Consider the following 27,425-nt stretch of genomic DNA (forward strand, 5'->3'; position numbering starts at 1 on the left):
ACCCTCCTGGTTGCCTTCATTGGGACACTTTCCAGCTTATTTATAATATCTGACATTTGTCCATCAACGTACTTCTTAATCTTAATGTAGTACCCAGAACTGAGAACAATACTCTTAATAATATCTTCCTACACCTGAACACTACCTTGTAACAGTGACTCAAAGTCACCTGTTTTTAGTTGTCTTATCTCACTGATTGGTAAGCTTGTAGTTCCCTCCCAGGGCTTGACAAATTGCTCTCCACTTCAGCCTCCATAATGTACTGGTGAAGCTGGTTGTTTTGAGGCCAGGTGTACATTTATCTCCATTAAATTTTGTCTTAGTAGATCTGGCTCAATGCTAGAAACACTTGTGATGTATTAGAATCCTGACTTTCATCCACTGCGTTAGCTATCCACCCAGCCCTTTGTACATCTGCAAGCTTAAGGAGCTTGCCTTCTATCCTTTGACCCAAGTCACTGGTAAACTATTGAATGGGACAAGGCCAACCCTAGAACCCTGGAGCTCTACACTGGTCACATCCAAGTTGACATTAAGCCTTAACTTACTATTCTTTGGAGGTCTGACCTTTCAATCAACTATGAATTCACCTAATTTTTCTATTGTCTAGCCCGAATCTCTCCTCCACCAGAACAATAGGCCAGTCTTGATCTTGAATTAGTTCAACCAATAACTGAAGAAGAATGCCTTCTATGACTTTCTTGGCAAATGGTCATCTAGCCTCTCCTTAGAAATTTCTCCAGTAAGAATCAACCTACCATCTTCAGAAGCAGCCCCTCTCACTTTGAGATGACCGTGACTATTAGGTTGTTTTTTTTTTAAATAAGTGAATGAAAAAGTAATAAGTGTTTACTCTGTACAAGACAACCTATTAGATGCAGGGGATAGAAATACAAGCAGGGGGGCGACTAGGTGGTGCAGCGAGTAGAGCACCAGCCCCGGAGTCAGGAGGACCTGAGTTCGGATCAGGCCTCAGACACTTAACACACATGCGTACACACACACACACACACACACACACACACACACACACACGCACGCACAAAATACTAGCCGTGTGACCTTGGGCAAGTTGCTTAACCCCACTTGCCCTCCAAAAAGCAAATATATATATCGTGTTTCCCCGATAATAAGACCTATCCCAAAAATAAGCCCTCCCCTTACTGTGTAAGATTCCTCAAAAATAAGCCCTCCCCCGAAAATAAGCCCTATTGAGATTGCTACTGTAGTGAAGGTGATCCCCTGCCCTACATGCTACATTACGGTACCCTCTGTATGCACCGTCCCCACCCCGGGTGAAACGCACGCCGTGCTCCGAGCTGCATCCAATCAGAGCTGCAGCAGTGAGCGCGTCATCCTGTTCTTCCCCAGTGATTTGCTTGCTGGCGCCATTGAGAGCAGTGCTACGGAGGAGAGCTGAGGCAGGACAACATAAAAACCCGGTATGTAAGCAGGAGTGAGGGGGCATGATGGAGGATAAAAAGGGCATGATGGAGGAAAAAAGAAGAACTCAGGGGGCATGATGGAGTGAAAAGAAGGACTGATGGTCATAATTTTATTATTCTGTCTGTTTTGACCCCCAGACATGAGTACAAAAAGGAAGAGCTATGCTGTTGAGTATAAGAAAGCAATTGTAGAGGAGTCACATGGCAAGAATCTTGCAGTTTTCTGTAAAGAAAAACTTTTGGATCTTCGAATGGTCAGAAAATGGAGAGCAGAGTATAATAACCTCAATCAACAGGTGGATGAGGGAAAAGGGAAAAAGCGCAGGTCTGGATCAGGTCGGCAGCCCTTATACCTTATCCTGACTTGGAGATCCTCATTGGTGAATGGGTTGCTGACAGGAGAGCAAAGGCCTTGGTTGTGTGCAGGGCTGATATTCAAGCATTTGCCCTTTCAATGGCACCAGAGTTTGAAATGGTCTCAGAAGGATTCAAAGCATCACAACACTGGTTGGATGGTTTCCTTCAACGGTATGAACTGTCCCTATGTAAGAAGATCAACAACACTGTTTAAGCTGGAAGATGCTGAAGTTATTAAACGTGCACTTGCATTCAAGTCCTTTATTGATAGGATCGACATTTCCAAGTACCAAACCTGCAATATGATTGCTATGGATGAAACTGCAGTGTTTATGGGACAAGGATCTCAAACAACAATTCATCACAGGGGTGCAACGTCAATCTACATTCCCACCACTGGCTATGAAAGTGCACGGGTCACCTGTGTTTTGGCAATTCGTTTGGATGGAAAGAAAGCCACACCTCTAATCATCAGTAAGGGCAAGAAAGATAAGATTGAACGTGTATCTGGCATTTACACTCTTGAAACCGAAAAAGCCTGGTGTACACAAGCTATTATACTGTAAGAAAGTGGGTTGATTTAATGCTGCCACTTGTTATGCGAGGTAACCAAAGAGGTCTGATAGTCTGGGATTCAGCCAGCACTCACCGCGCTAAAGAAATGAAGAACTTCCTTGCAGAGAGAAGAATAGATCAAGTAATGATTCCTGCAGGAATGACTGCCTATCTCCAGACCCTTGATATTGCAATAAAGAAGCCATTCAAGGACCATTTGCACATGGAAGTCAATGATTACATTGAAAATAGAATGGAAAGAAATCAGCGTGGAAACTTTGTGAAGCCCTGTCTGCAAGAAGTTGTGACTTGGGTGAAGAAGTCATGGGATAAAATTACTTACAGCTGTGTCGCCAAGGCACTACGAGCAGGTTACCTGGACAAGACATATTCATTTAAAGAGATATATATTGCTGGACATGACAGATTGGGTCCACTTATTCTGAAGGAAATGGAGGCGCAAGACATCCAGGATGGAATTCAGGGTATGGACACATATGACGATGTTGTTGAAGAAGATGACATGATCATTATTGAATAAAGGTACATTTTTTTGTTCACATTTACCTGTTTATTAAAATTGCTGTCAATGTTCATTAAAATAAGCCCTCCCCTGAAAATAAGCCCTCTGGTGTTTTTCTGTCCAAAAAAATAATAAGACAGTGTCTTATTATCGGGGAAACACGATATATATGTGTGTATATATACATATATATAAGCAGGAAGACCATCTCTGCCTTCGGTGAACTTACAGGGGAATACTAACACTAGGGGAGTGGTGGCTAGGGTGGGATCTTATGGTTGGGGATGTCACAAGGATTATGAATCCAGTCACAGAGCAGTTGATGGGCATGGTCTTCTGAATCCAGGATCCTCTCTATGATCCTCTCTAGAAATGGCAGGGTAGATTTGATTACTATCCTCAGATCTAGAAGTGGAAAGGGAGGAAGGAAATGCATCTACATGGCATTCCTAGTCTGTATCTGCCTCTTTTGAAATTTTCCCTCATTTCCTTCTAGCTCTGCCTCCTGGGGCCATGCAGAACAAATTACGTCCATCTTAGTTATGAGTCCTTCAAATACCTGAAGATTGCTTATAGCCTCAGTTCCCAACATCCCTGATTCTTGCATGGCCCGGTCCAGAACTGGACATAAGATTCCATGCAATTGGTGGTCTGATGAGGGCCGAGGGCAGGGGGACTGTCACCTCCCTTTTCCTGAACACTAAGCTTCTTTGTGTCTTAAGTTCCCATCACCTTTGCTATCTTACCTTAGACTTCCCTGCCCAATAAAAAGAACCAGACATATTAAAAGACTGCTAGAGGAGAGAACTGAAAGTTCTAAGTCATGGGGATCACACTAACAGTTGTTTAATCAGATCTTGCTGAATTGTACGGTTTTTTTTTTTTTTGGAAGATTGAATGCTGGAAGAACCTCAAAGTTATTTCATTTTTAGAAAATTTTCATTTGATGTGCAGCCCTTGAAACATCTGTGTGAACACAATGTTTTCATGAGCAACAAACACATGAAAAAAAATCTCTATTAAATTTCCCTTATGCATTGGCTACCAATGAATAGAGGTGGCTAGATGGCACCATAGTGGGTAGTGCTGCCCCTGTCTGGCCTCAGACACTTACTATCTGTATGATTCTGGACAAGCTATTTAATCTTTTTTCTTCAGTTTTCTCATCTGTGAAGTGAGTTGAAGAAAATGGCAGACTGCTCCAATCTCTTTGGCAAAAAAACCTCTAATGGGGCCACGAACAATCAGACATGACTAAAATGACTAGACAACAACACTCAACAAAAGGACTTCATACCTAAAATCTTTGGAGGGTAACTGTGGAATTAGTGGGAAAGTTTCTCTTCAGTACAAGGAAAAACTCTTGAACAAAAAGAGATGCCCCAAGGAGGATGGGGATGCCCAGGATGTGGTGTAGGACTTTAAACAAGCCACAGAACCACTCGTCAGGGATGGCATCAAGGGGGTTTTTGTTCAGATCCATTCCAGTTTTGGGATTCTGTAGATGTCTACACACAGATGAAATACAGATTCTTAGAGAAAGCAGCCTGGTATCCTGGACTTGAATTCAAGAGGATATGAGTTCAAATGCCAGTTTAGATACTTACTGGGTGTGTGATCCTCCTGGATAGTAATCCAACTACCCTGTGTCTCCATAATCTTGCTCCACCTGCATCTCTAGACTCAGCTCAAAATAATTTCCTTTAGGCCCACTACAAATTTGTGTTCTCAACAGGGCCCAACCTGCAGCAAGGCAATACTTTTATACATTCCTAATGGATTCACTCTGCCACTCACCAGATCCACTTTTCCAAACCTTGTCATCCCTCCTTAAATCTCTCTCTACTCTTACTCTCTTGGCTGAGAACATTGCCTCCTCGTTCACTGAACACTGACCAAGAGCTTCCTCTTCTATACCTCTTTATCTCACTTAGCCCCCATCATAAGATTCACCTCTATTCTCACCTCTGTGAGGAGCTAGGAGGGGAATATTTGCACATGTTTTAAGGACTGGTCCCATTCTTTTAAATAGGATTTTATTTTTCCCCAATTACATGTCAAGATAATTTTTAGCATTTATTTTTAGAAGATTTTGAGTCCCAAATTTTTCTCTCTCCCTCCCTGCCTTTCTCTAGCCCATTCTCATTGTATTTACCATCTTCCAGACAAATGCTGATCTCTGTGGGCACGGTGTCCAAGAGCCTTGTTCATACCTGCTCATTCCTCAGTGCTATGACTTACTCCTCCCTTTTGGCAGTTAATGTCTAGTAGGACTAGCACTGTGTAGATGTGGACACCCAAGACACCTCTCCCTAGTGGTGCTCTGTCTCTTGGATATGAGTGTGAGATGGCAGGGAAGGGCCTGAATGGACATATTATAGAATCTAATCTTTTTATTTTTTGCCTTTTGGAGGGCAATTGGGGTTAAGTAAGTTGCCCAAGGTTACATGGCTAGTTTTTGGTGTAGGTGTAAAGTGTCTGAGGCTGGAACCAAACCTGGGTCCTCCTGACTCCGGGGCTGGCGCTTTACTCACTGTGCCACCTGGCTGCCCAAATCTAATCTTTTTATGAAGGGGATTTGTTTTGTGAAGTTTGGATTCAGTCCAAAGGCTGCTGCACTTGAGGACCTAGAGGGTCACATGTGGCCTTGGGGCTGCAGGTTCCCTACCCCTGGTTTAAATTGTGACTCCTAAATAGCTCAATGTTAGCTTGTAAGAGACCTTGGTGAACCACCATTCCCATAGTGTCTGTCTGAGTGGGTCAACTTTGTCGATGAGATGCATGGCCACAGGCACTGGCTTGGCTACAGAGAAAAACACAGCCACATTTATAAGGGAGAACTTCCCTCCCTTTTATTCCTCCTTTCTCTTTCTCCTGCCACATTCTCTTCCAGTTCCTCTTTTCCTTTCCCCTTTCCTACTGCTTCCTCTCCTATTTCCCTTCCATAGCAGCAAACACCCCAGCACCCCCAGGGTAGCTGCCACCACAGCTTCTTAGATCTGCTTTGTTAAAGGAAAGCAACTCAAAATGGGTTAACAAGCTTACTTTAATCAGTCAAATATATATCATTTACCTAGTTCAGGGGAAAAAGGTCAGTACCCCGAACTTCAGAGTGTACAGACAGAATTATCAAGATAGAGAAACAGATCAAGTAGACAGGTTTCCAAACTGCCCAACCATTACATCCATACCAAATCAACATCTGGGTTTTTCAAAGCCGGGGGGCTCTCAACAACGGCTTCCCAGAGTCTCATCTGATCAAATCACAGAACACTTCTCAAAGTGAGCCCCAAAGCAAAGCCTCACATCAGGGATTATATAGCCTTCTGCTGGGTCAGAGAATATAACCAACCACCCTCTTGACCCACTGCCCAATCACAGCATCAAGGTGTGGGCATTCCTGAAAACCAAGCCTCCTGCCACAGGCTCCATGTGACCACATTCAGCCTATTAGGAGCAGAGTATATTTTCAAATCAAGGAAGGTTCTCAGAGTTTCTTAAGCCAATCAAAGGGCCTAGGGGCAGGGAAGATCTTCAAATTTGCATTTCCATTACACCTTCCCATCCTTTCCTTCTCCTACTCCATCTTCTCCTTGTATTTCTTTCCCCTTTCTCCTTTTTCATTTTCTCTTCTCTTGTAAAGCCAATCATGAGCAGCTTTTCAGAGGATTGCTGCTGTGAGCAGCTTTCAAGGCTCTGATTACAGTGTATATTGAACTCTATATTCAGTAATAAATTAAGACAAAACATTCACAGAAATCAAAGTACAGCATTCTCAATGTTATTACATAAGAACTTATCACTAAAGTGGCCACATAGTTTTCACCAAAGTGGTCACATAGTTTTAAGCAAAAGATAACATTCATTTAGTAATACAATCATTTAGTAAGTCCTTAATTCAATCATCCTTAAGGAGGCCAGCCTCCTTAATTGACACAAAGTACAAAGATCAGAGTTCTGCACCCCTAAGCCACAGTGAGTCTGTTGTGAAGAGAATAAGAGCTAGACCGAGACCTGGGTGCAAGGTAAATTTAGGCGTGGATTTATTGATCAAGCTCAACTGCCCAGAGTATACACTCAAATCAGGCAGTCCAGAATGAGGGACCATACAATGCTTATAAAGGCAAAAACCACAATTGGGGAGGGGAGCTAGCATAAGCAATGACATGCAGAAGCCAAGAATAGCCATTGATTGGATCTGTAGCTCAGGGCTAATTTGGGAATCATGGCGCAAGGGTACAAGGGTGTTATCTTCCTTGTGACAGGGGTCCCTCCTAGAACAGGGTGTAGGGTACAGGTTGGAGGGCACAGTGGGAGTGGAATTTCCCAGAACAGGCTGGGATCATGGAACAGGCGAGGGTCATATTCTGGGTAAAGGGTGTGGGGGACCCTGCTTGGTAAGCATCCCAGAACAAGGTGGTCTCTTGCATGGGATAGACTTGCTCCATGATCTTTATACAGACTTGCACCATAACACTTATACAAAATGCTGTTTCAAGGCTTACTGATTTAGGGAAGTAATAATTCAGGGAGAGATAAGGGAGCAGGGGACTATGCCTTGGGTGATTCACTTTTACCCAGGACTATGCCTTTAAGCTATTACAAGTGGTTATAGGGTTTAGGATAGAGACAAAGACAAATATAAAGGGACTTAATGGTGGGCTCCAAATCAGGTGACATGTGATTCAGGTTTGGGTACAACAAGTCATGATTTTCTCAGTTTGCATTATATATCCAAGGAGAGGTCTTTTCATCTTGACTCTGAGGCAGGCTCTCAGCTTCCACAGTTCCTCTTCCAATGTCCCAGGTCCTGCTGGAATCTATCCAACTGCCACCTGGGTTCAAAGTCAGACAGCTCTCAGTTCTTTGTCCAGCTTCTTGTGCAATTCCTGTTCCATATTGAAGTTCACAGTGTCTGGTCCACCTCAAATCCTTCACAGCTTCTATTCCTGGGAAGACAAAGCTTAACAAAGCCACAATAACGTTCAAACACATTGCCAGCATCCTCATCAATTCATTTTCTGCCTGAGAAATTAACATAGACCCAACAACAAGTTCTGAAGAATCAACACAAATCATCAGTATAGTCCCAGGACCTCTGAAAACATCAACAAGACCCTCCTCTAAGATTTCTGTAAACATACAACAAGAAAATCCTCTTTCAGGGCTTCTGAACCAGCAGCAAGGTTTCAGGGCTTCTGTAACAACAGCATCATCCTCTGTCAGCAGATGAATCTGACAAAGTAACATCAAAACAGACAGAAAAAGTACTGACACCCCAGCCATGCCTCCTCCCAGTTCTTCTCAATTCTCAGTTCAGTCCTCAGTTCTCATTTCTCTTCTCAGTTCTCTGTTCTCTTCTCTCTCTCCAGCAGTAGCAGCCCAGCCTCCATATGTTCGTTTCCAGAAGTTCTGGCCTTTCTCAGCTTGGGCTTTTCCTTATATATGGTATTAGCTCCTCCCTGCTCTGCCCCTTCCTGTTACATCAACAGGGCCATCCCACTGTGGGATTCACAAGTTCTGGCTCTTAATACTTGACACAATCATGAACTTGGAGCTAAGTGCTAAATACCTGTTTGCTTGCAAATACAAGGGGCAGGGAAGATCTTCAAATTCCCATTCCCATTACATCCCTCCTCTTCCTTTGCCTTCTACTCCTCTCCTATCCCACTCCTCCTCTTCTACTTCCATTTCTCTTTCCTTCTCCTCCTTCCCCTTCTCATTCTTTTTTCTCTTCCTCCTCTCCTTTCTCTTACATTTTCTCATTTCCCTCTTCCTTCTAAACTTAACATTTCCAATAGAAAAAATTAAACCCAATATTTTGCAATGTTTTGTTTTTGTTGATTGAATTCATAATAAAAATGAAAATTTAATGTAAGGTATGTGTGTTGGCTATGAGTTATGTGGACATCCCCAGGGTCTGTCTAAATGCAGTTCAAAGGGAAACTTGAATAAGTATTTCTAGAGTTCCCCCATTCACCTCCCCCTTTTTTTTATTCAAAGCAGCAAATATTCTATTTACTTTATATGTATGGCATTCTTATAATCTGATCCACCCTTTTTCAAGCAGGACTTTGATTCTTGCCAGAAGGTGAGCTGGGGATGGGGGATATGAGCCTGACTTCTCTCTCCTCTCTTCAGGGAGGGGGTACCGAGTAGAATGTATGTCTGCCACCCTAAGTATTGTTAGTTTAGGGGAAATAATTTTTGGCTTCAAAATACACGGTTCCCTACTCCTTTAATGAAGGAGTACCCCAAGATATATTGCAAGGTTTCACCTCCCCACCAAATGCCAATTATGCATCATGGCTAACAAATAATGGCAAAATCAGAAAAGTCACGTAGATTCGACAATAAATAAATAAATATCAGACCATAAACAAAATGAATGAGTTATCCCACTACAAACAAAAGAGAAGCATGGAAAGAGACAGAGTAGAGCTAGCAACAGAATCCCTGATCTCACCCTAGAGGAAATTCCCATAGCCTGTACTGAGGCAGTCCTGGAGTAGGGACATGCTCAAGTCACCAGCTCCTCTTCGTTTCGGTTCCTCCTCGGAGCTTCTCTTTTTGGGACCTCTCTCTGAAGGAGAACCATGTAAAGCTCTCAAACATAAAAGCCAGAAAATCAAGGTCTGTCCTCTTCCAAGCTCTCACCAGCTCAGACGCTCATTCAGCTATGAATCATCAGCACTGAATACAAGTTTTCCCCACCACTGAGGAGAGTCTTATGCAAATAGCCTTGAGCCCAGGGTTATATTCCCAAATAAAGTTGGACTGGAGTCAGATTGTGAAGAGATTTAAATGCCAAACAGATGAATTTGTCTGAATATAAGTCTGGAACTGTGCTCACGTATATTTAAGGGAGGTGGGTTTGTGGAGGGCAGACAAGGAAGGAAAGAAATTGGAGGCGAGGGACAATGAGAAGGTTATTGCAGTCACCCAGACAAGGGTAAAGGGGCCCAGATGAGCCGTTTGGAGAAGAGTGTTATAGAGCTAGAGTTGGTGTCTACCTGGATGTGGTGGAGGGAAGAGCTATGGAAGACACCAAGGTTGGAAACCTGAGTGTGCGGAAGGATGGAGGAAGAAAGGAAGGAAGGTGGAAGGATTTGAACATGAAAAGGGAGTTAGGAAGAGGGAAATCTTAAGAGGAAGGATGCCAGTTCTGCCTGGCTCACACTGAGTTGGAGATGCCTCTAGGATGCCCTGGTGGAGCTGTCCAACAGGCAGACTGGGATTCTTTTCATACCTGTGGGGTTTTCCAGCTCCATCTAGCTCCATTCCATGGCTCTAAACCACAGTTCAACCATTCTCTTGATCTCTGGACACATGGCTAATTCTAAAATTTTAAAAATAAAAAATAGAGGTATGACTGCTTTTCCTCCAGAGAGTTCCTTCATCTCCCTTCCTCCTCTCCCTTCACAAGATATTTAGAATCAAGTCTCAGCAATGAAATAGCAGTCAGCATGTGTAAAAACTGTTGTGACTCTCATATCGTTTAATTGCTTTCCAAAACATTAGAACCATAGTTCCACCAACCATGTACCAAGGTGCTTTCCCCATCACCCTGCTAAAATCCCAGTTTGAATCTTTGCAGTGTCCCTCAATAGGGTGGGTAACTCAGCATTTAGCAGTGCCTGACATGTAATGTTGTTGAGTCATTTTTTCAGTCACGTCTAACATGTAGTAGACTTAAATGCTTGTTGACTGACTGACCAAAATAACATTAATAGAATACCTAAGTTTTGCTCAGGACTCCCCTTTCAGGGAAAATTGTGAAAGAGCACATGTTTTTAGGTCATCCCCCCTCCCCCCTTGATTTCTCTGTCTTTCCCTGTCCTCTCCATTCATGGACTCCACTTTCTCTGACATCTTTCTCTCTATGAAATGTGATTTCAGGAAACTAGCTGATAGCAGCCATTTACACTTCAGTGTGAACTTAAACCAATATCTTACGTTTCTTGGGCTAATGAATTTTCAGCTGTTATCTCTGTGGAAGAAAAAACCTGTTAAAGACATTTTAGGCGGAGTGGAACAAGTGAGGAAGGTTTGCATTGGGGGAAGAGGAACCATGAGGCATTATGAGGAAACTGGCTTTTATGGAAGCAGTGTGGGTCAGTGGGAGGGCACTAGATTTGGATTCAGAACATCTGGGGGAGAGTCATGAGGAGACTGCCTGGGTGTTCCTAGGTAAGTGTCCTAAGATAACTGGCATCCCCGGGATGGCCACTGGCACAGGTTCTTAGATCTGCTTTACTAGGAAAGGTAGCTGTTTAAGGGGTCAGCAGTCTTTTTAATTACATTACATAATTTTAATTACATTCACTAGTTCAGGGGAAAAGTCAGCACCCTAAACTTCAGAGAAATAAAGACCAACAGACAGGGCTCTGACTGCCTGAATCAGCTACACTTTACATACATCCCTGGACGGAGACAGCCTTTGCATCTGAGCAGTGGGGGAGCTCTGAACATACATCCACTCAGAATCTCAACCAGGGAATCACAAGATCCTTCTCCTAAGTAAGCCCCCAAAGCAACATATATATATACCCTTCTGTATCAGCAATGCCATATTCACAATGCCTATGGAGATTACAGATATGCTGATATAATTATCCATCACAAAATACATCATGCTTGCCATATGGGGGAATAAACTAGAAAATTTATTAAGATACCAAAAGACTGAGTCCCAAAACCAGAAAGTGAAAGTCATCAGAGTAGTTATGACATTGGCACAGGTAGATAAAGTAGAAAGCACCCACATTTTCAAGCCTTTAAAACAGAACAGGCTACCTCAGGCAAAGGTCCTCCTCTCCCCACTGACAGCAACCACCCAGCGTCTGGGAAGCTCGCTCCCAGCAGCTCCGGCCCCTGGCAGTCCTCAGCAGGAGTCCTTAGAAGAAATTCTGGCTGACTCAAAAAGGGCTTCACGCTGCCGCTGCCTCTGCTGCTGCCGCCGTCGTCGCCACCACCACCAGCCACCGCAGGAACTCTAGTTTGGCTTCCGCTTCCTCTTGCTCCGCCCCTTCCTGCCATGTCAGTAAGTCCAATGGGGCATGGAAGATCTTTAAATCCCATAACCCTTACACCTCAGAGCCAGAAGGTATCACAACATTCCCGACTCAGTACCTAATTAGAAATTAGCAAAAGGTGTGAAAGCCTCCCTACAAGCAAGCCTCCCCTAAGCAAGCTTCCCTTAATGGGCTCCATGTGAGGCCTGTTAATGAGCAGGGAAGATCTATCCCAGTAACCATTACAATAAGTCACTTAAATACTCCGCCTCAGTTTCCTGAACTGCCATATGAAGAGAGCAAGTCCAGCTCAACTTCCCTCAGAGGGTGGGGGTAGGGAATGTGTTTTGTCAGTTTTGAGGAAGTGATTGTTCTGTTTGTGGTAGCCATTTTGCTGGGTATCAAAGGAAACAGTGGCTGAATGAGCCAGGGTGAAGGATGGGCAACCATTTCGATCTCATCCCACTTCAGCTGGGCCAGAAGGTATCATCTCACCTCAGGTAGTCACTAGCTGTGTGATGCTGGACTGATCAAGGTACCTCTCTGAGCCTCAGTTTCCCCATCTGTTCAATGGGCATAATAATAATACCTACCACCCAGGGTTGTCATAAGGATTTAGTAGATCATGTGGAGACACACTCGAGTCTGGATGCCTTTAGGAGTGTTGACTGCTGACAGGGCAGACCCCTCTGTGCTGGTCAGGCAGCCCCAAGGAGGGCTCACTTCTGCTTTGTTCTCTTTCCATAAATTCATTGTTAAGACTGCTTTGGGTCTCAGGACCTTTTGTTTCTTCCTTGATCCGACTAGTCTGCAGCAGGCCTTGACCCCTAGAGAGGAGGGGAGAGGGTTGGATTAGCAGACCCCCAGTGCCCAGGCTCCAGTAGCCTCCTCCCAGGCCAGACCCCTTTCCACTTTTCCCTCCCTCCCCCCAAGATCAAAGCTGTGCTCCTACCCAGGGGCCAGCTATGCCTGTCAGTTCCCTGCAGAAGCTGCAAAACCAAACAGTGGCCAGCCCCAAGCCAGTTGTCACCAGCTATTTACAAACCCTGGATGGCCCCTCCCCTTACTACAGCTGGGACAGCTGACCCCTCCCCACCTTCCTCTCACTCCCAATTCACTGAGCAAACCAACTTTCTTATTTGCCCTGTTGGGATTTAGTTCTCACTGTTTAGGCTGGAGCCCTTGACTGGGGGCCATGGAACACCTGACCTCTCCATGCCCTGGTCCTTCACAAGGGTCCTTCTCTTTTCCTGGTTCCCAGGTTCCTAGGGCAGCATAGCCAAGGCCTAATGCAGGGTCCAAGCTTAAGGGACCTCAGGGACTTGCCCAGTCTTCTTGTAGCTGAATAGGAATCCTCTCCACAACTGGGTATAGTCATTAAACATTTCTTAAGCACCTACTATATACCAGGCTTCTCAACCTAACCCCCACCTCCATTCTGGCAATCCAGCTATGTGACCCTGGAGGAGTCATTTACTTTGTCAAAGGAGGATAATAGGGGATAGATAAGGACTGGGAAATCACTGGTATAGGGGACTCTGGAGAGGACAGTCCCTCTACCAATGCAGGTTGACACCTTCTAAGGATAGGCTGAGAGATTAAATTATTTCTCTGTAGATACACATCCAGGATGGGTTGGAGGTGGGATTTGAACCCAGGCTTCCCAGCACTGCCAGGTTACTACTTTAGCTATCCCCATGACCCTACAGTGCCTTTCCAGGAGCAGTAAGACAGTAGAAAACTTGGTAGTTAGGCGGTGAAGTCCACAGAGGGCTGGCTTTTAGAATCAGAAAAACCTGGGTTCAAATGCATGGGTGGGGGGGGGCAACAGAACTAGTGTCTTCAACCTCTTCTCTCCCCACCTCCTCCAAGGGAGACTTTAATTCTTGCCAGGAGGGGAAGGAGGAGGCTGGGCTGGGGCCTGGGGCCAGAGGCTGCCATTCTGTCCTCCTCAGAGAGAGGCGGCACTGGGCTGCAGTGATATCCATTTTCTCCCTTAAATGTAGTTAATCTAGGAGATATAACCTGGCAGGGGTGGGGACCTGCAGCCTCAAGGCCACATGTAGCCCCCTAGGTCCTCAAGTGGGGCCCTTTGACTGAATCCAAACTTCACAGAACAAATCTCCTTAATAAAGGGATTTGTTCTATAAAACTTGGACTCAGTCAAAAGGCTGTACCTGAGGACCCCAAAGGCCAGTGTGGCCTCAAGGCTTCAGGTTCCCCACTTCTGAGCCTGGGTCAAGCCAACTTCTTTTTTTTTTCCTTTTGGAGGGCAATTGGGGTTAAGTAACTTGCCCCAAGGTTACACGGCTAGTTTTTTTTGTGGGGGTCTTAAGTGTCTTGAGGCTAGAACCGAACTTGAGTCCTCCTGACTCTAGGGTCTGTGCTTTACTCACTGCGCCACCTAGCTGCCCCCCAAGCCAACTTCTGATCATTGTTTCACTAAACTGGGGGAAAGAGGACCCCAAACTCTGTATCCAAGATTCACCCCTTTCCCCCAAATACCAGTTCCACAATGAACACACACAGCACTTAGTAAAAAAAAAAAAAGCTCCATTTATCCAAATTGGAGGTAAAACAGACCTCAGAGAAGGCGTATCTAGGAGAATATGCACCAGCTAAGGCAGAATGAAGGAGCTCTCCCTTCACCCTACTTGCCTCAGTTTCCTCATCTGTAAAATGAGCTGAAGAAGGAGATGGCAAAAACACTCCAATATCTTTGTTAAGAAAACCCCAAATGGGGTCACAGAAAATCAGACAAGACTGAACAATTATTCACTCTTCTGAAATGCCAGGCATGCCTCAAATGCTATTCTAGGGGCTGGGCTGCAAAGTCAAAAGTGAAACAGTCCCTGTCCTTCCTCTCCCTGCTCAGCTCCTGCCTGTCCTGTCTTCTCACCCTGAAAGATGCCTGTGACCCAGTGGGTTCCCTCCTCTGATTGGTGAGTTCCTCCAAGAAGTCCAGTCCCAGGAAGTGCCAGGCCGGCCTCGCTCCTTCCTCACTCCTCTCCCAGCTCCCCAGCTTTTCTGGGCTCCGTGAGGTGCCCAGTTGGGCACTTTCTCCCCTGATCTATGTGCTATCTTCCCGTTAGAACAGAAGCTCCTTGAGAAAAGGGACTGTCTTTCTTTTTGCTTGTCCATAGCAAGTGCTTAGTGAGGACTTGAGTTTTCTCCAACCTTGATGATGATACCAGTTGTGCAATCTGGGGTTTCGAGATCTCAATTTCATCATTTATAGAATGAGGGGTTAAACTAGACATAATTCCTTCCAAATCTAGTTCTGTGACCTCTAGCGGGGGCCTTCTGGAGACAGTCTTGGCTTGAGGAAAATCTGTGTCTTCTCAGGAGCATCCGCCTGACCTGCCCAGGGCCACTGACTGACAGCTAAGACTTGTCATGGACAAAGGGCTGAGATCCCTCACTGCTTTCAATCTGTTGTTCTGACAGTCTGGCCTTGGGAGAGGGGACATCCTTCAGGGATTTTGTGGAGGCCTCTCACAGGGCTCATCTTTAGACAGTGCTTTTCAAACTTGTCAGGTACATGTGCAAGATTCTAGATTTTAGAGCCTTAGAAATCCTTCAACTCCTTCATTTTCACAGAGGAGGGACCTGAGGCCAGAGAAGGGCAGGGACCTCCCAGGTAGAGGAAGAGGGAGCAGTTGGAATCCACGTCCTGGGGCCATAATTCTGGCATCTGTAACACTGGCACTAGCACTGGGGAGAATTGTGGTGGTCACCCAGTCATTCCCTTCATTTTATAAAAGAGAACGGAAGATGGGAGAAGGGAACCTCTCTGGATGCAGAGTCTGGACTGCATTCCAACTCCATAGCCAGGGTTCCCTTTCCATGACAGTGATGGGAAATGCTCTTCAGTTTGGTGATTGCCGCTCTTTCCCTGGAGGGGAGGGCCCTGTGCCCCAAGGCACTGGATGAAGACAGAACATCTTCAGTGACAGGATCCTGGAGCTGCCTGCTGCTGTCTAGTTTGTTGATTCTCCTTGGTCCTGGTGACATGGGGATCAAGGGCTAAAACCATTTGCTGAGCTAGACAAAGTCTTCTATGTTCCTAGAAGGTTCCTTTCCTCGGGTTCCAAACCCAGTCATCTAATCCAGTGGCACCGGATAATTCCAGGAATTCCCAACAATCAGGTGTGGACAGGGGGTGCCCCAATAGGACTGCTTACCTCGAGAGCCTAGGAGGCTAGTTGTTTTGTCTATAAGAGCCCAGCAGGGGACAAGGAAAGACTTAAAAAACCTTCTCACCCTGACCAGTCAAATGGAATTTTCCTCTCTGTGTCCCATTGTTAATGCTAAGCTGCCTAAAAAAAAAAAAAAGAAAGAAAGAAGGCAAAGAAAAGAAAGTCATAACATTGTCAAGTGTTTAGACTGGAAGGAGGCATCTCACTCATCCCCCACCCCATCTGCTCCCCATAACATACTGTTTCTATTTCAAGGCTTCATCTACTTAAGGCGAGGCTCTGGATTCGAGTAGTGCCCCAGGTACATGTTAACTATCCAGTGCCTTCATCTGGAAAATGGAGATAATGAGATCTGACGCCCTTTCCTGATAGGTTCGGGCAATGAGAAAATACCCATAGGTCACTTTTTAATCTACAAAATATTTCTTATATAAATACCAGCTATTCTTTTTAATTTACAGTTTTTATGGCTGTTTTTTTATTTGGGAAGACTGGTTCAAGTCCCATTTCTTACACATTCGGGCTGTGAGATGCTGAACCTTAGTCCTCTGGGCAGTTCATTCTCTAAGACTACAAGTTAGAGAAAAGGTGCTGAGCTGTGTTGGTAGAGGAAGGGTCCTTATCTGGTTTAGAGAATGCTCTTTACCAATGAAATCACAGGTCTGCTCCTAGCTAGAGCCCTTCATTTTCAAATAAATCCCCCCCCCCCCACCTTCTCAGAAAGCTATTCTTGGATCGATGAGCTGTGAAATCTGTATTTCCTCAAGGATCCCATAGATACAGACCCCTTCCTGAACCAGTTTGATGCAGAATAAAGGAAGGAAGGAAGCATGGAAAGAAGGAAAGAAAGAAGAAAGGAAGGAAGGAAGGAAAGAAAGAAGAAAGGAAGGAAGGAAAAAAGAAAGGAAGGAAGGGTCAGGGGAGTTCATTACCATGGGCCACTGAAGGGGCTGTATGGCCTCACTTTTTGGACAGATAAATCATATTAGAGCCCTGCCCTTACCTCCTCTCAGTCTTCACCACATTGCCTAGCATTGTAAGCCCTGGGCAGTTTGGTTCAAGACAAAAATCCTGGAAAAGAAACGTGGCAACCCGGGCTGGCTCTGGAGTGTGGCTGTGCCCCAGGGCTCTTTTCTCTCCTGTCCCTTCAGGATTTCATCGCTGGTCCCACGAGGACAGTTATCCTCTCAATACACATGGTTCCTCCAGCTCTATCTCTGGCCCTTCTCTCCTGAGCTCCGTTCCAGTGATATCAGCTGCCTCTCGGGCATTTCTGATTGGCTGTTCTGTGGGCATCTCAAACTCAATACGACCTAAGCAGAAGTCCTTATCTTTCCTTCAGACGCTTGCCCCTCTTCCTCAGTTCCCTGTTTTTGCCAAAGGTGCCTCATCTTTACATGTTCTCAGGGTTGAAACTTCCAAGTCCTCCTGCCGCTTCCTTCTGGCTCCTCATCCCTGTTGGACAGGGAGGCCTCCCAGGCTCCTTCCAGTCTGGGGATTCTGAGTCTCAAAGAACATTCTCTTTCTTTGGGGTGGGGATTCTAGATTTCTCTTTAAACATTTTCCCTCATCCTCTTGAGCATTTCTTTGTTCACATGACTCCATCAATCAGCGCTTAAGAAATGCCTACCAAAAAAAAAAAAAAAAAAGAAGAAATGCCTACCGTGCACCAGGCACTGCGGCAGCAGGTCCTTGAGGTACAAAGAGATCTGAGTCCACTGAGCTTACATCGTAGGGGGAGCTTTCCTTTTATATGTATGCCTATGAAGGTGTACAAATGGCTGCAGTAGGAGATGGAGGCTTTCTCAAGGCAAGGCATTAGCAGCTGAGGGGATGAAGAAGGGCTTCCCAGAGAAGGGGGGCCAGCACTCTGCCCAAGCATCCTCGGTGGGAGGTGAGGGGGGAGAGCATTTGGGCAGTGCCCGGGCAACACTGAGATGCACCAAGGCTCCAGAGGGCTGAGCGTCCCAGGCGAGGACACCAAGAAAGCCAGTCTGACTGGAAGGTAGAGGCCCAGAAAGGGGAGGAGTGGCCGAGGGGGAGGGCTCAGGTTGCACAGGACAACACAGGTTCAGGGGAGGCCCTACACTGGGAGAAAGAGAACTCGAGTTCGAATCCCAGCTCCCTGGCCAATAAAAGGAAGTGGGGCCTTGGGGAGCAGCTGATCCAGGTGCTCCAGGAAGGTCAAGTGTTTGCAGTAATCCCCCAAAAGCCCAGGAGACCGTGCTACAAAGCAGGGTAGGCGGTGCCGCCCTCAGCCCTCCAGCCACTGCTTGCGCTCCGGGAGGGCAGCGACTGGCTTTGTATTTTGTCTTTGTATCCTACTGCTTAGCACAGTGCTTGGCACAAAGTAAACAATAAGTGTTGGTTGACTGACTGCCCGATGGGTCACTGATTAGCCAGTGTGTGTGTGGGGGGGTGTGAATGGGAGAATGGGCTCTTCCACGTGGTGTTAGAATGCCTGAAGCCCCCTTGTGGATCTTTGGGGCCTTCTGAGCAGCTGATGGCTTATGGTTCTCCAGTGTTCAGGAGTTCATTGGGCAGAGAGTGAGTCTAGCCAGAGACCCCACAGAACAGAAGGCTGGGGCAGCTTCTAGGAAGGCTCCTGGGAGGCCTGCAGTGCCTGGCCAGCTCAGGCCCAGGGTCGGTCAGTCAGAAGTGCTTAAACTCCTGCTGTATGCCTGTCATTGGACTAAGCAGCAAGGACACAAAGAAAGGTAAAGGCTTTGCTCTCCAGGTATCATGGGGAGAGCATATGCCAAGGACTATGTTCCAATAAGCTGCCGACAGGATTAACTGGAGAAAATCAACAAGTAAAAGGGCTGCCATTAAGAGGGCTTGGGAAGACTTGCAGATCTGAACTGAGTTTTGAAAGAAGGCAGGGAAGCCTGGAGCAGGGGAAGCATTCCAGGCCTGGGGAGCGCCAGTGAAAATGCTGGAATGTTGTCCTGGAGCCCCAGGAGGCTGCTGGGATGAGGTGTACGTGGGAGGTGAAGTTAGGAGGGCCGAATGACCGAGGATTTGCCAGTGGATCTCCAAGGGGCTGCGAGGTCACTGGAGCTTTGTGAATGGTCAAACCTGAGCTGCAGCGAGATCATTTTGACAGCCGGGTGGAGGGTGGGCTGGAGAGCGCAGACTTGTTGCAGGCAGGCCTGTCCAAATGCCACAGAAATAGTTCAAGCAAGGGGTCTGAGGGTCTGCACCTTGTGACACCCGCCTCGGAGCAGCCGGAGCCGGGCATGTGGAGCTGCCCAGTTAACACTGACAGGTCTTGGCAGCAGCGAGGCTGTGGAGGAGGGGAGGGAGAGGAGTTGGTGCCTAGGTTTGGAGCTGGGGTGACCGAGAGAAGAGCGGTGCCCTGGACAGTAACGGGAGTTAAGAAGACGGCAGGGTTTGGGGGGGGAGTTGGGGACAAGCTGAGTTTGAGATGTTCAACAGGCAGCTGGGTCTGCGGGATTGGAGGTCAGCAGAGAAGTCCACTTGGGAGCACAGCCGGACGCGGGGTGACAGGCCCGGCAGGTGGCAGCCGGTGGGCGCGAGAGCGCGCGCTAGCTGCGGACTGGCAGGCGGGGAGGCGGGGCCGGCACGGCAGCTGGGGGCGGAGAGCTGCCTAGGCTCCCTCCCCCCTCCTCCTCGTCCTCCTCCTCCCACTGGGTTGGTGGAGTCTAGGGGGAGGCCCGCCGGGAGGGGGCGCGGGCCGCGGGGCGCCAGGAGCGCACGCTGGGGGAGCCGAGCTGCACTGGGGATCCGGCAGCGGGGCGCACGAGCCGGAGCCGGAGCCGGAGCGGGCACAGGAGCCAGAGCAGGAGTGGGTGCCCGAGCAGGAGCCGGCCGGCCCGCCCGGGGGTACGCGCAGACACCTGGGCCCCCGCGGGCCGCGCCATGGAGCCCGAGTGAGGCGGCCGGGCCGGGGCCAGACTATGGAGTCTCTGCTGGCGCTGCTGGTCCTCTGCAGCCACTTGGCTCCAGCGGGAGGTGAGTGGGGCCCCCGAAGCTTTGTCTCCTGGGGGCCAACTTGGCCGGGCCTGGGCCGCCGGGACAGAGCGCAGGGCTTCGCGATCGCCCGGAACCAGCCGCGGCCAGGGAGCGCAGCCCAGCCTGGAGCTGGGGACAGGGGACGGCGGCGGACGAGGGCGCTCCGGGCCCCCATCGGGAGATCCCCCATAGGCACACATTCACTTTTTGGGGAGTGCTGCAAAGGCTCTGAAACAATAGAACTTTGCTGGGACCTGCTCGGCTGTTGGACGGCCGGCCTGCTGCCTGCCTGCCTGCCGGGAGAGGGAGCCGGTGGCGGGTGGCAGCGCCGAGAAGCCAACTTTCGGGCAGGAGCCGGGCCGGGCCGAGCTTGAGCTTAGAAGTTGGCTTGTGGGCCTGGGACGCCCCGCGCCGGCGGCCTGGAGCCTTTGGGGGTGGGGTGGAGCAGGGGAGTTCTGAGTAAGGAAGCCTCAGAGCGGCTCCTCTCACACACTTTATGCGCCGACACAAGTCCCCAGCCTCCCCCCGCCCCTGCCAGTACCAGAGTGGGGCTCTCCGGGCCCTTTGTCTGGAGGTCCCAGCCTCCTCCCAGCCTGTCCCGGGGAGGCCGCCGCGGGACTCCTCTCCCTGAGTTAGGCCGGGCCAGAAGGGAAGCCAGGGGCCGCCAGCCCGGGCTCCTACCCCACGCTCTCCCCTTGCTTGGGGGTGCTGCCCCCCATGAGGAGGGCCCAGGGTGCCACGGGGTGTGGCCCAGGTGCGCGCCCCGCGGAGTCCAGGAAGGACTCTCTGCCAGGTACCCCTGGGCACCTGTGGAGAGCTCAGCACCACCCACATGCCTCCAGGTGCCTGGGTGCCCCCGCGACCTGTCGGTGCCTTTTTTTTTTTTTCTGGGGAGGGAGGGACCTGCTGGCTGAAGAAGCCCACGCTGGCGCCCAGCCCAGTTCTGGCCGCCTGCTCTTCCTCGTGGCTCTGGGTCGCCGGGGTTCGGTGCCCTTCTTCTAAACCTCACTCTCCCGGTCTCCGCCGCCCCCCTCCCCTTAGACATGGGGAGCCTGGGTTGCACTGGGAGCCCTTGCTGGGCCCCTCCTTCTAGAGGCAGCCCGCCTGCCCCGCAGCCTCCCCTGGCTTGGCTGAGGAACCCAGAGAAGTCCCGAAGCCCTGCCTGCCTGGCTGGGCTTGGAGGGAGGGTGCAGGGCAGAGGCCCGCTGGTTTGCCCAGAGTGTGGTCTGGTCTGCAAGGGCAGAGTGAGCTAGAAGCTGGCAGCGGTGGTCTGGGGAAGTCTGGTCCCTAAGGTCCGGGTAACTCCTCGGATAACCACCTCCAGTCACCCTCTGTTTTACTCGTGTAGACCCAGGTTTGGGGCACCTAAAAGGTGTGGCCAGATGCAGCAGGGTGGGGAACAATGGGGCTACCCGGCCCTGTCTGGGAGACTTTCGGTGCCTGCCTCCCAGAGGCTTGGGTTGGAGGCTCTAGGCAGCCAGCCCATGGGAGGGACGTAAAACCAGACCTTTCCATCTTGGACTAGGAAGGGCAGGCTTCTCTTCCAGCCGACTTACCTCGCTTTTCTTGGCTGTGTGACCTTGGGCTAGTCTCTTCATCTGAGTGCTCTGCTGTGGACCTGCATTGGCACTGGACAGTCTCCTAGGTCAGGTCCAGTGGGCACCCCTATCCCCCCCTGGTTCAGGCCTCCTCTTGCTGCTGGGGGTTGGAGGTCTTCCTGTCCTCAGCCTTTGCCCAGGACCAGCATTGGCATCTGTGGTAATGGCTTTGGGGGCATATAAGGGCCCTTTTCTGAACTTGATTCAGAGTTTGCAGTAAGTTTATCTCTGTATCTTCAAAGTACAGAGATCCAGAGAGACCTCACCTGCTGCTGGTCCCCAGCTTTTCCTGAGGCTCTGTGCTCTCACCCCAAGAGTGGGGGCAAACTCTTCCAGTGGGAATTTCTCACCTGAGAGCCTCCTGCCAGGCCCCACCAGGAGTCTCCTGGGGCCACATGGGACAGTTTTTTCCACCTTAGTTTTTGATTTTAAGCCCATTTCCTCATATTAGTCATTCAGGAAGCATTTGCTGGGCACCTACTGTGTGCCAATCATCCGGCAGTGACAACCACTGTCACGCAGGTGCTGTTCAGTTGTGTCTGACTCTCCGTGCCCCCATTTGGGGTCTTCTTGGCAAGGATACTGGAGGGGTTTGCCATTTCCTTCTCCAGCTCATTTGACAGATGAGGAAACTGAAGCAAACATGGTACAGTGACTTGCCCAGGGTCACACAGCTAGTGCCTGTCCAAGGTCAGATTTGAACTCAGGTCCCGCTGACTCCAGGTGGGGCAATCTAGCCACTGATAGGAAGCACCAGGCCTGGGATTTGAAGCTGTTGCTTCCCTTCTGGCATCAGTCTGCAGTCTCTAAAATGGGGACAGTCATACCCGTGGTGCCTCCCTCACAGGGCAGGCAGTAACAAGCTTTTATTAGGTGTTCACTGTGTTCCAGGCATTGTAGTAAGCAATCTCAGGGGATCCATATAGAAGGAAGAAGAAAGCCCCTGGCCACCCTGCCCCTGCAGGTTACACTTTAAGGTGGGAAGAGCACAGATAAAAGGGACCCAAAAGTTGGGGTGGGGGGGAAACGAGCCGATGTAAAGGAAGCCCCCCCCCTGTTTTTGAGCTCGGCCTGAATGTTCACCCATGAATTCTGCAGGGCTTAAAACTGGCAAAACATGATGCATTCACTAGCAACCTGTTAAGTGCGTATGATAGTGACTGCTATCCCCCTTTTTGGAGGGGAAACTGAGGCCCAAAGAGGAGAAGTGATTTTCCTGGGGTCGGAGCGAGAGGTTATGGCTCAGGCATTTCTGTACTATCTGGAGAAAGAGAACTGGACACAGGAGGCAGAGGACTTGGGGCCATATCCTGGCTACACCTCCAGTATTGTGTGACCTTGGGCCAGTCCCTTTCCTCTTTTCCTCAGCTGCATAAAGGATGCCAAGACTGGCCTTGGAGGTCCTTCTACATCCTCAGTCTGGTAACCTGTGTTCCTATCCTCAAGGGTCAGAACAAAACCTGTCTCCACCTCTGGCTTCCTTATTAACACAGACTTTGGACAAGGAAGTTCGTTGTGCTGAGCTCCAGCTTCCTCATCTATAAAATGGGAATGCTGACACTTGTTAAGCCCAATTCACTGTTTTGTGGCCAGGCATTTGCATAAAAAGACTTTGAAAGCTGTTTACTGAGTTACAAAGTCCTGGGACAGGTGATCTCATAGCCAGTGTGACTAGCCCGGTTTATAGGAGGGGAATGGAGCCCTCTGTGGGTTGTGGTGCGGTGGCCAGACCAGCTTACCTGTGGTTTTGATCCATGGTCCGACATGTTCTGATCTCTACCCTCCATGCCTTTGCCCGGGCTGTCCCCCTTGCCTGATGTTCTCCTTCCTCATCTCTACCTCTTGGAATCCCTACCTCCTTCCAAGGCTCAGTCTTATCTGGAGCCTCCCAATCTTTAGTGATGTTCCCCTCCCCCAACAATCCCAATACCTTTGTATTTATCTCTGTACATGTTGGTAGAATGTAAATTCCTTGAGCAAAGAGACATTTTGGTTTTCAGTTCTGAGTACCCAGCCCTGTTACAGTTAGTGCTTAATAAATATTTATTGGATTGAATTCTATTGACTGATCATAGATGGGAGGACCCTCAGAGGACTTGTAGCCCAACAGCCCAAGCAAGGCTGGGAGCACAGCAGGGTCAGGTGCCTAAAGTCTCCCACATGTTAAGCATTCCATTGGTAGCTGGGGCCACTCCTGTGTATGTGCTGAACCTGAGAGGAGAAGGGGAGAGCCTCTCTCAACATGAGAGCACAGTCCACGAGTAAAGAAAGAGGGGAGAGAAAATGGGAACTGATGTTGCAAGGAGGGGGCCCAGTGTGAGAATGGGCAGCACCATGTTAAACCGCACATGCTTGCAGAGAGAAAGCATGCCAAGCTTCTTGGTAGTGCCAGTTCAAGACTGTAGACTGACAGGAACTTCGAGGCCTCGTGCCAGGCTGGACCACAGGGGAGAGGTGGGAGACAGCCCAAATGCCACCATTTGGACCACTTGATGCCCAGAGATGCCTGAAATGTCAGCAGAAAATGAAGTTGGGGCTGGATGTGTGCTTAAAGGAATATCACTTTGGCCAGAGTGTTCAGGGGAGGGTTGGAGAAACCGGGGCCATGGTAGCGCGGTCCCTCAGCAGAGGACTTGTGCTCCAGCCTCCCTTCTGCGGCTCTAGCTGAGTGGCTTGGGCTGAGCCATGCTGCTTTTCTGAGGTTGTCCATCTGATCAATGGGCACAATAAGGCTTGCATGCTTTCCCTCCTGCTCCGGAGGACGGTGGTTTAGGGATTGTAGAGAGGCTTGTTTCTCTCTAGGGCTCATCTTCCGGTCTCTTAACTGGCCCTTCTACTTTTGTAAGCTTTTCCTCAAGGCTGTGCTGGACTTGGCAGTCCTGTGACTTTGGGCAAGTTACTTAATCTGAGAATGTCCGGGCATCCCTCTCTGCTGAGTGGCGATAATAACAGCTCCTGCCTCAGCCTAGGGAATGACTCAGAAGATCAAGGGAACAAAGTCACATCAGATCATCAGGCCTACTGTGTGCCAGGCACTGAGCCAGCCAAGAAGTGGGCTGCAGACTACAGTGTTGTAGGTGCTGTGTGGGGTCACAGATCTGAAGAAGGGGCCTTCAAGGCCATCCAGCCCAGCCCTCTCATTTAAAAGTGGGACCCATATTTACACCAATATTGACAGAGCTAGGATTTGAACTCAGGATTCTGAGGGAAATTCAGCACTTTTTCCTTGGTGCTGTGGTTGGCGCCTTCCATTCGGTTCAGTCCAAATTCCTATACCATCTGTGTATTCACTGGCCAGCTTTTGAACCCCAGGGCTCACTCGTCAGGCTCACCAATAGAACCCTCTGTAGCATTTCTCCTCACATAGTGCCAAGAAAATGACCACAGCGTGGAACACATGTTGTGATTGAGGAAGGGACATGACAGCTCTAATGGAGTCTTTAACATTCTTTGTGAGCTGATCAATGGGAAACTAGCTGCCTTTGGGAGCTTGGTGGGAAAGTCTCATTGTTGCCTCTCTTAGCCTGGGATGTTATGGATCACATTTGGCTGTCTAGTCAGGGTGAACTTGTACTCTGGGTGGAAGAGGATTGCCAGGATTGCCTTGCATTCGGGAGGAGGCAGGGCTGCCAGTCTGTGATAGCCTACACTGCCCCCAGCCTCTCAGGAGGACTATTGTGTATGGAGAAAAGTGGCCTCTAGAATGATCCTCCTGCATTTGGAATGAGGTCCTGTAAGATGGGAAAGTGCCTTCTGAATCCTCAAGGATGCGATGACTTTCACGTGACTTGGTCTTCTCCTCCTCAGTTCTGCTCTGGGCCCCATGCATCATCCATCCATCTATGACAATTTCTCTTTCCATGAATTCATCCTCTCGAGCCAGGGGTTCTGTGGATACTGAAGCAAAGACCCGATGGTAAATGGCCATCATGTGCCTTAAAGAATAAAAAGTTCCAGGACAGTCTACAAATGGCTCAAATAAAACCCTTCTTTCTGGCAGAAATAGTCACTGGTCTGTCTCCAGCCCCAGTCATGAGCTAGTCTGTTATGAGGGAGAATTTCTTTTTGTAATTTAGCTGGATAAATTTAGGCTCCTTAGTGGTTAAAAGAATTATGTTGCAACTTAAAAGATCTGGGATTTCATGGGTGTGGGCATTCTCTCTCCTGTTAATAATAACCTCGGCAGGCTTTCCTACATGGATTCATGGGTTGCTGTGGCCAATGGGGCGGGGCCGTACTTCCTGAACTGGGTCGTGCTGATCCCCAGGTGGCTGCCCCAGATGCCTGGCCCTGACCTTTCCAGGCTGCCCTGCCAACCTGGCCTCCTCCCTGCTAGGGGAGGGAAATAACAGTACTCACAATAACAAGGGCCCGTTTTCTGGCCCAAGCTCTGACCCGGCTCTCACTGAACTCTCATATCAGCCCTGTAAGCTGGCCACTGCTGGTGTCCTTGTCTCCATTTTACACTGAGGCACAGAGATGAAGTGATTTGACCATGGTCACAGTGTAAAGGCCAGGGGTAGGATTCGAATTCAGGGCACCCTGATTCCAAGGACTCCAGGCATAGATTCAGAGTTGGAAGGGACCACAGAGGTCATTAATAGTGATAATAGCTAAGATTCACATAGAACTTACCGTGTGCCAAGCACTGGGTTAAGTGCTTTACGAATATTATCTCATCCGATCTGTGCCACAGCCCTGGGAGGGGCACTGCTGTTATTATCCCTATTATACAGATGGGGAAACCGAGGCAGGCAGAGGCACAGTGACTTGCTAGGAAGTGTCTGAGGCTCGATTTGGACCAGGTCTTCCTGACCCCATGTGCAAGGCTCTGGTAAGGCAAGAACACATGTAGCCATGAGACAAATGGGGAAGAAGATGAGAAAATGGCTGCATAAATGATAGATCCCTGCAGACGAGGTGGATGGCGCTCTGAGAAGGGAAAGCCTCTAAGCTGGGGGCACCAAGAAGGCCGGCAGAGGGTCGGCCTGGAGCTGAGTCTTGAAGGAAGCCAGGAAGCACGGTCAAGGAGAGAGAGGCTTCTAGGTGTAAGGCACAGCCAGGGCAAAGTCCTGGAGATGAGAAATGGGAACACAGAACTCGGGTTAGAGGGAGGGGCCAGGCTCGAAATGCTGCTGAGCCACCGGCCTTCCCAGAGTGAGATGGCCCTTCCAAAGTCCCACCCGTAGATGTCCTGACTGCTCTTAGTTTAATCCTCTTCTTGGCAGGAAAGGCAGTAAGAACCAGTGGCTGGGGGGAGGAGGAGTCTGGCCCTCAGGTCACATCCCTTGAGATACATGCCGGCTGGTGACCTTTCAGGATCCCAGGCAAGGGGATAAGATAGAGCTAGGAGCTGCTATTGTGCCTCCTTGGAGGGACCGGGTACCTTGGGGACCTCTTCCCAGTGAGAAAATAATGCTGCCCAAACAAAATGAGCCTTCCCCCCTCATTATGGAAGACCCACAGAGTCTTCCCTGGGTGAATCTTCCTCTGTGGTCCAGCCACGATGACTAGCTTGATGTTTGCCGCCCACTGGGTTCCATCTCCCCGATTCTGCCCCAGCCACCCCTGGGCCTGGATCCGTGCCCTCTTCATCTCGAGGAAATCCCTGGTTTTCATCCAGAGTTAGCTCAAGTGCCACTCAATCTGCTGTCAGACTTCCTCCCCCAAGCTACCTTCGATGTCCATCCCGTTGTACAGATACACAGAGTGAGAGAGAGAGAGAGAGAGAGAGAGAGAGAGAGAGAGAGAGAGAGAGA

General features: G+C 48.9%; 1 protein-coding gene and 2 long non-coding RNA genes across 3 annotated transcripts in view; 2 read left to right on the top strand and 1 right to left on the bottom strand.

Moving 5' to 3' along the window:
• The first annotated feature begins 1,243 nt into the window (after positions 1-1,243).
• On the top strand, positions 1,244-2,980 carry LOC138144699 (uncharacterized). Its single transcript, XR_011164012.1, has 2 exons — positions 1,244-1,442; positions 1,584-2,980. It is a non-coding gene; the product is annotated as an uncharacterized lncRNA (long non-coding RNA).
• Positions 2,981-11,042: 8,062 nt separating this feature from the next.
• On the bottom strand, positions 11,043-18,920 carry LOC138144938 (uncharacterized). Its single transcript, XR_011164047.1, has 3 exons — positions 17,757-18,920; positions 12,488-12,721; positions 11,043-12,012 (listed from the first exon to the last, which is right to left on the bottom strand). It is a non-coding gene; the product is annotated as an uncharacterized lncRNA (long non-coding RNA).
• Positions 18,921-19,782: 862 nt separating this feature from the next.
• Positions 19,783-27,425, top strand: part of LRP5 (LDL receptor related protein 5) — a 138,142-nt gene continuing 130,499 nt past the window's right edge. Inside the window, exon 1 of the mRNA XM_069066525.1 lies at positions 19,783-20,068. Coding sequence (XP_068922626.1) covers positions 20,014-20,068 — 55 coding nt within the window. The 5' untranslated portion in view covers positions 19,783-20,013. The remainder of the gene's footprint in view (positions 20,069-27,425) is intronic.

The sequence above is a fragment of the Petaurus breviceps genome, unplaced genomic scaffold, assembly GCF_028583685.1.
Source record: "Petaurus breviceps papuanus isolate PSGF00001 unplaced genomic scaffold, PetGlider_PUasm1.0 90721, whole genome shotgun sequence".
In the NCBI taxonomy this organism is placed as follows: domain Eukaryota; kingdom Metazoa; phylum Chordata; class Mammalia; order Diprotodontia; family Petauridae; genus Petaurus; species Petaurus breviceps.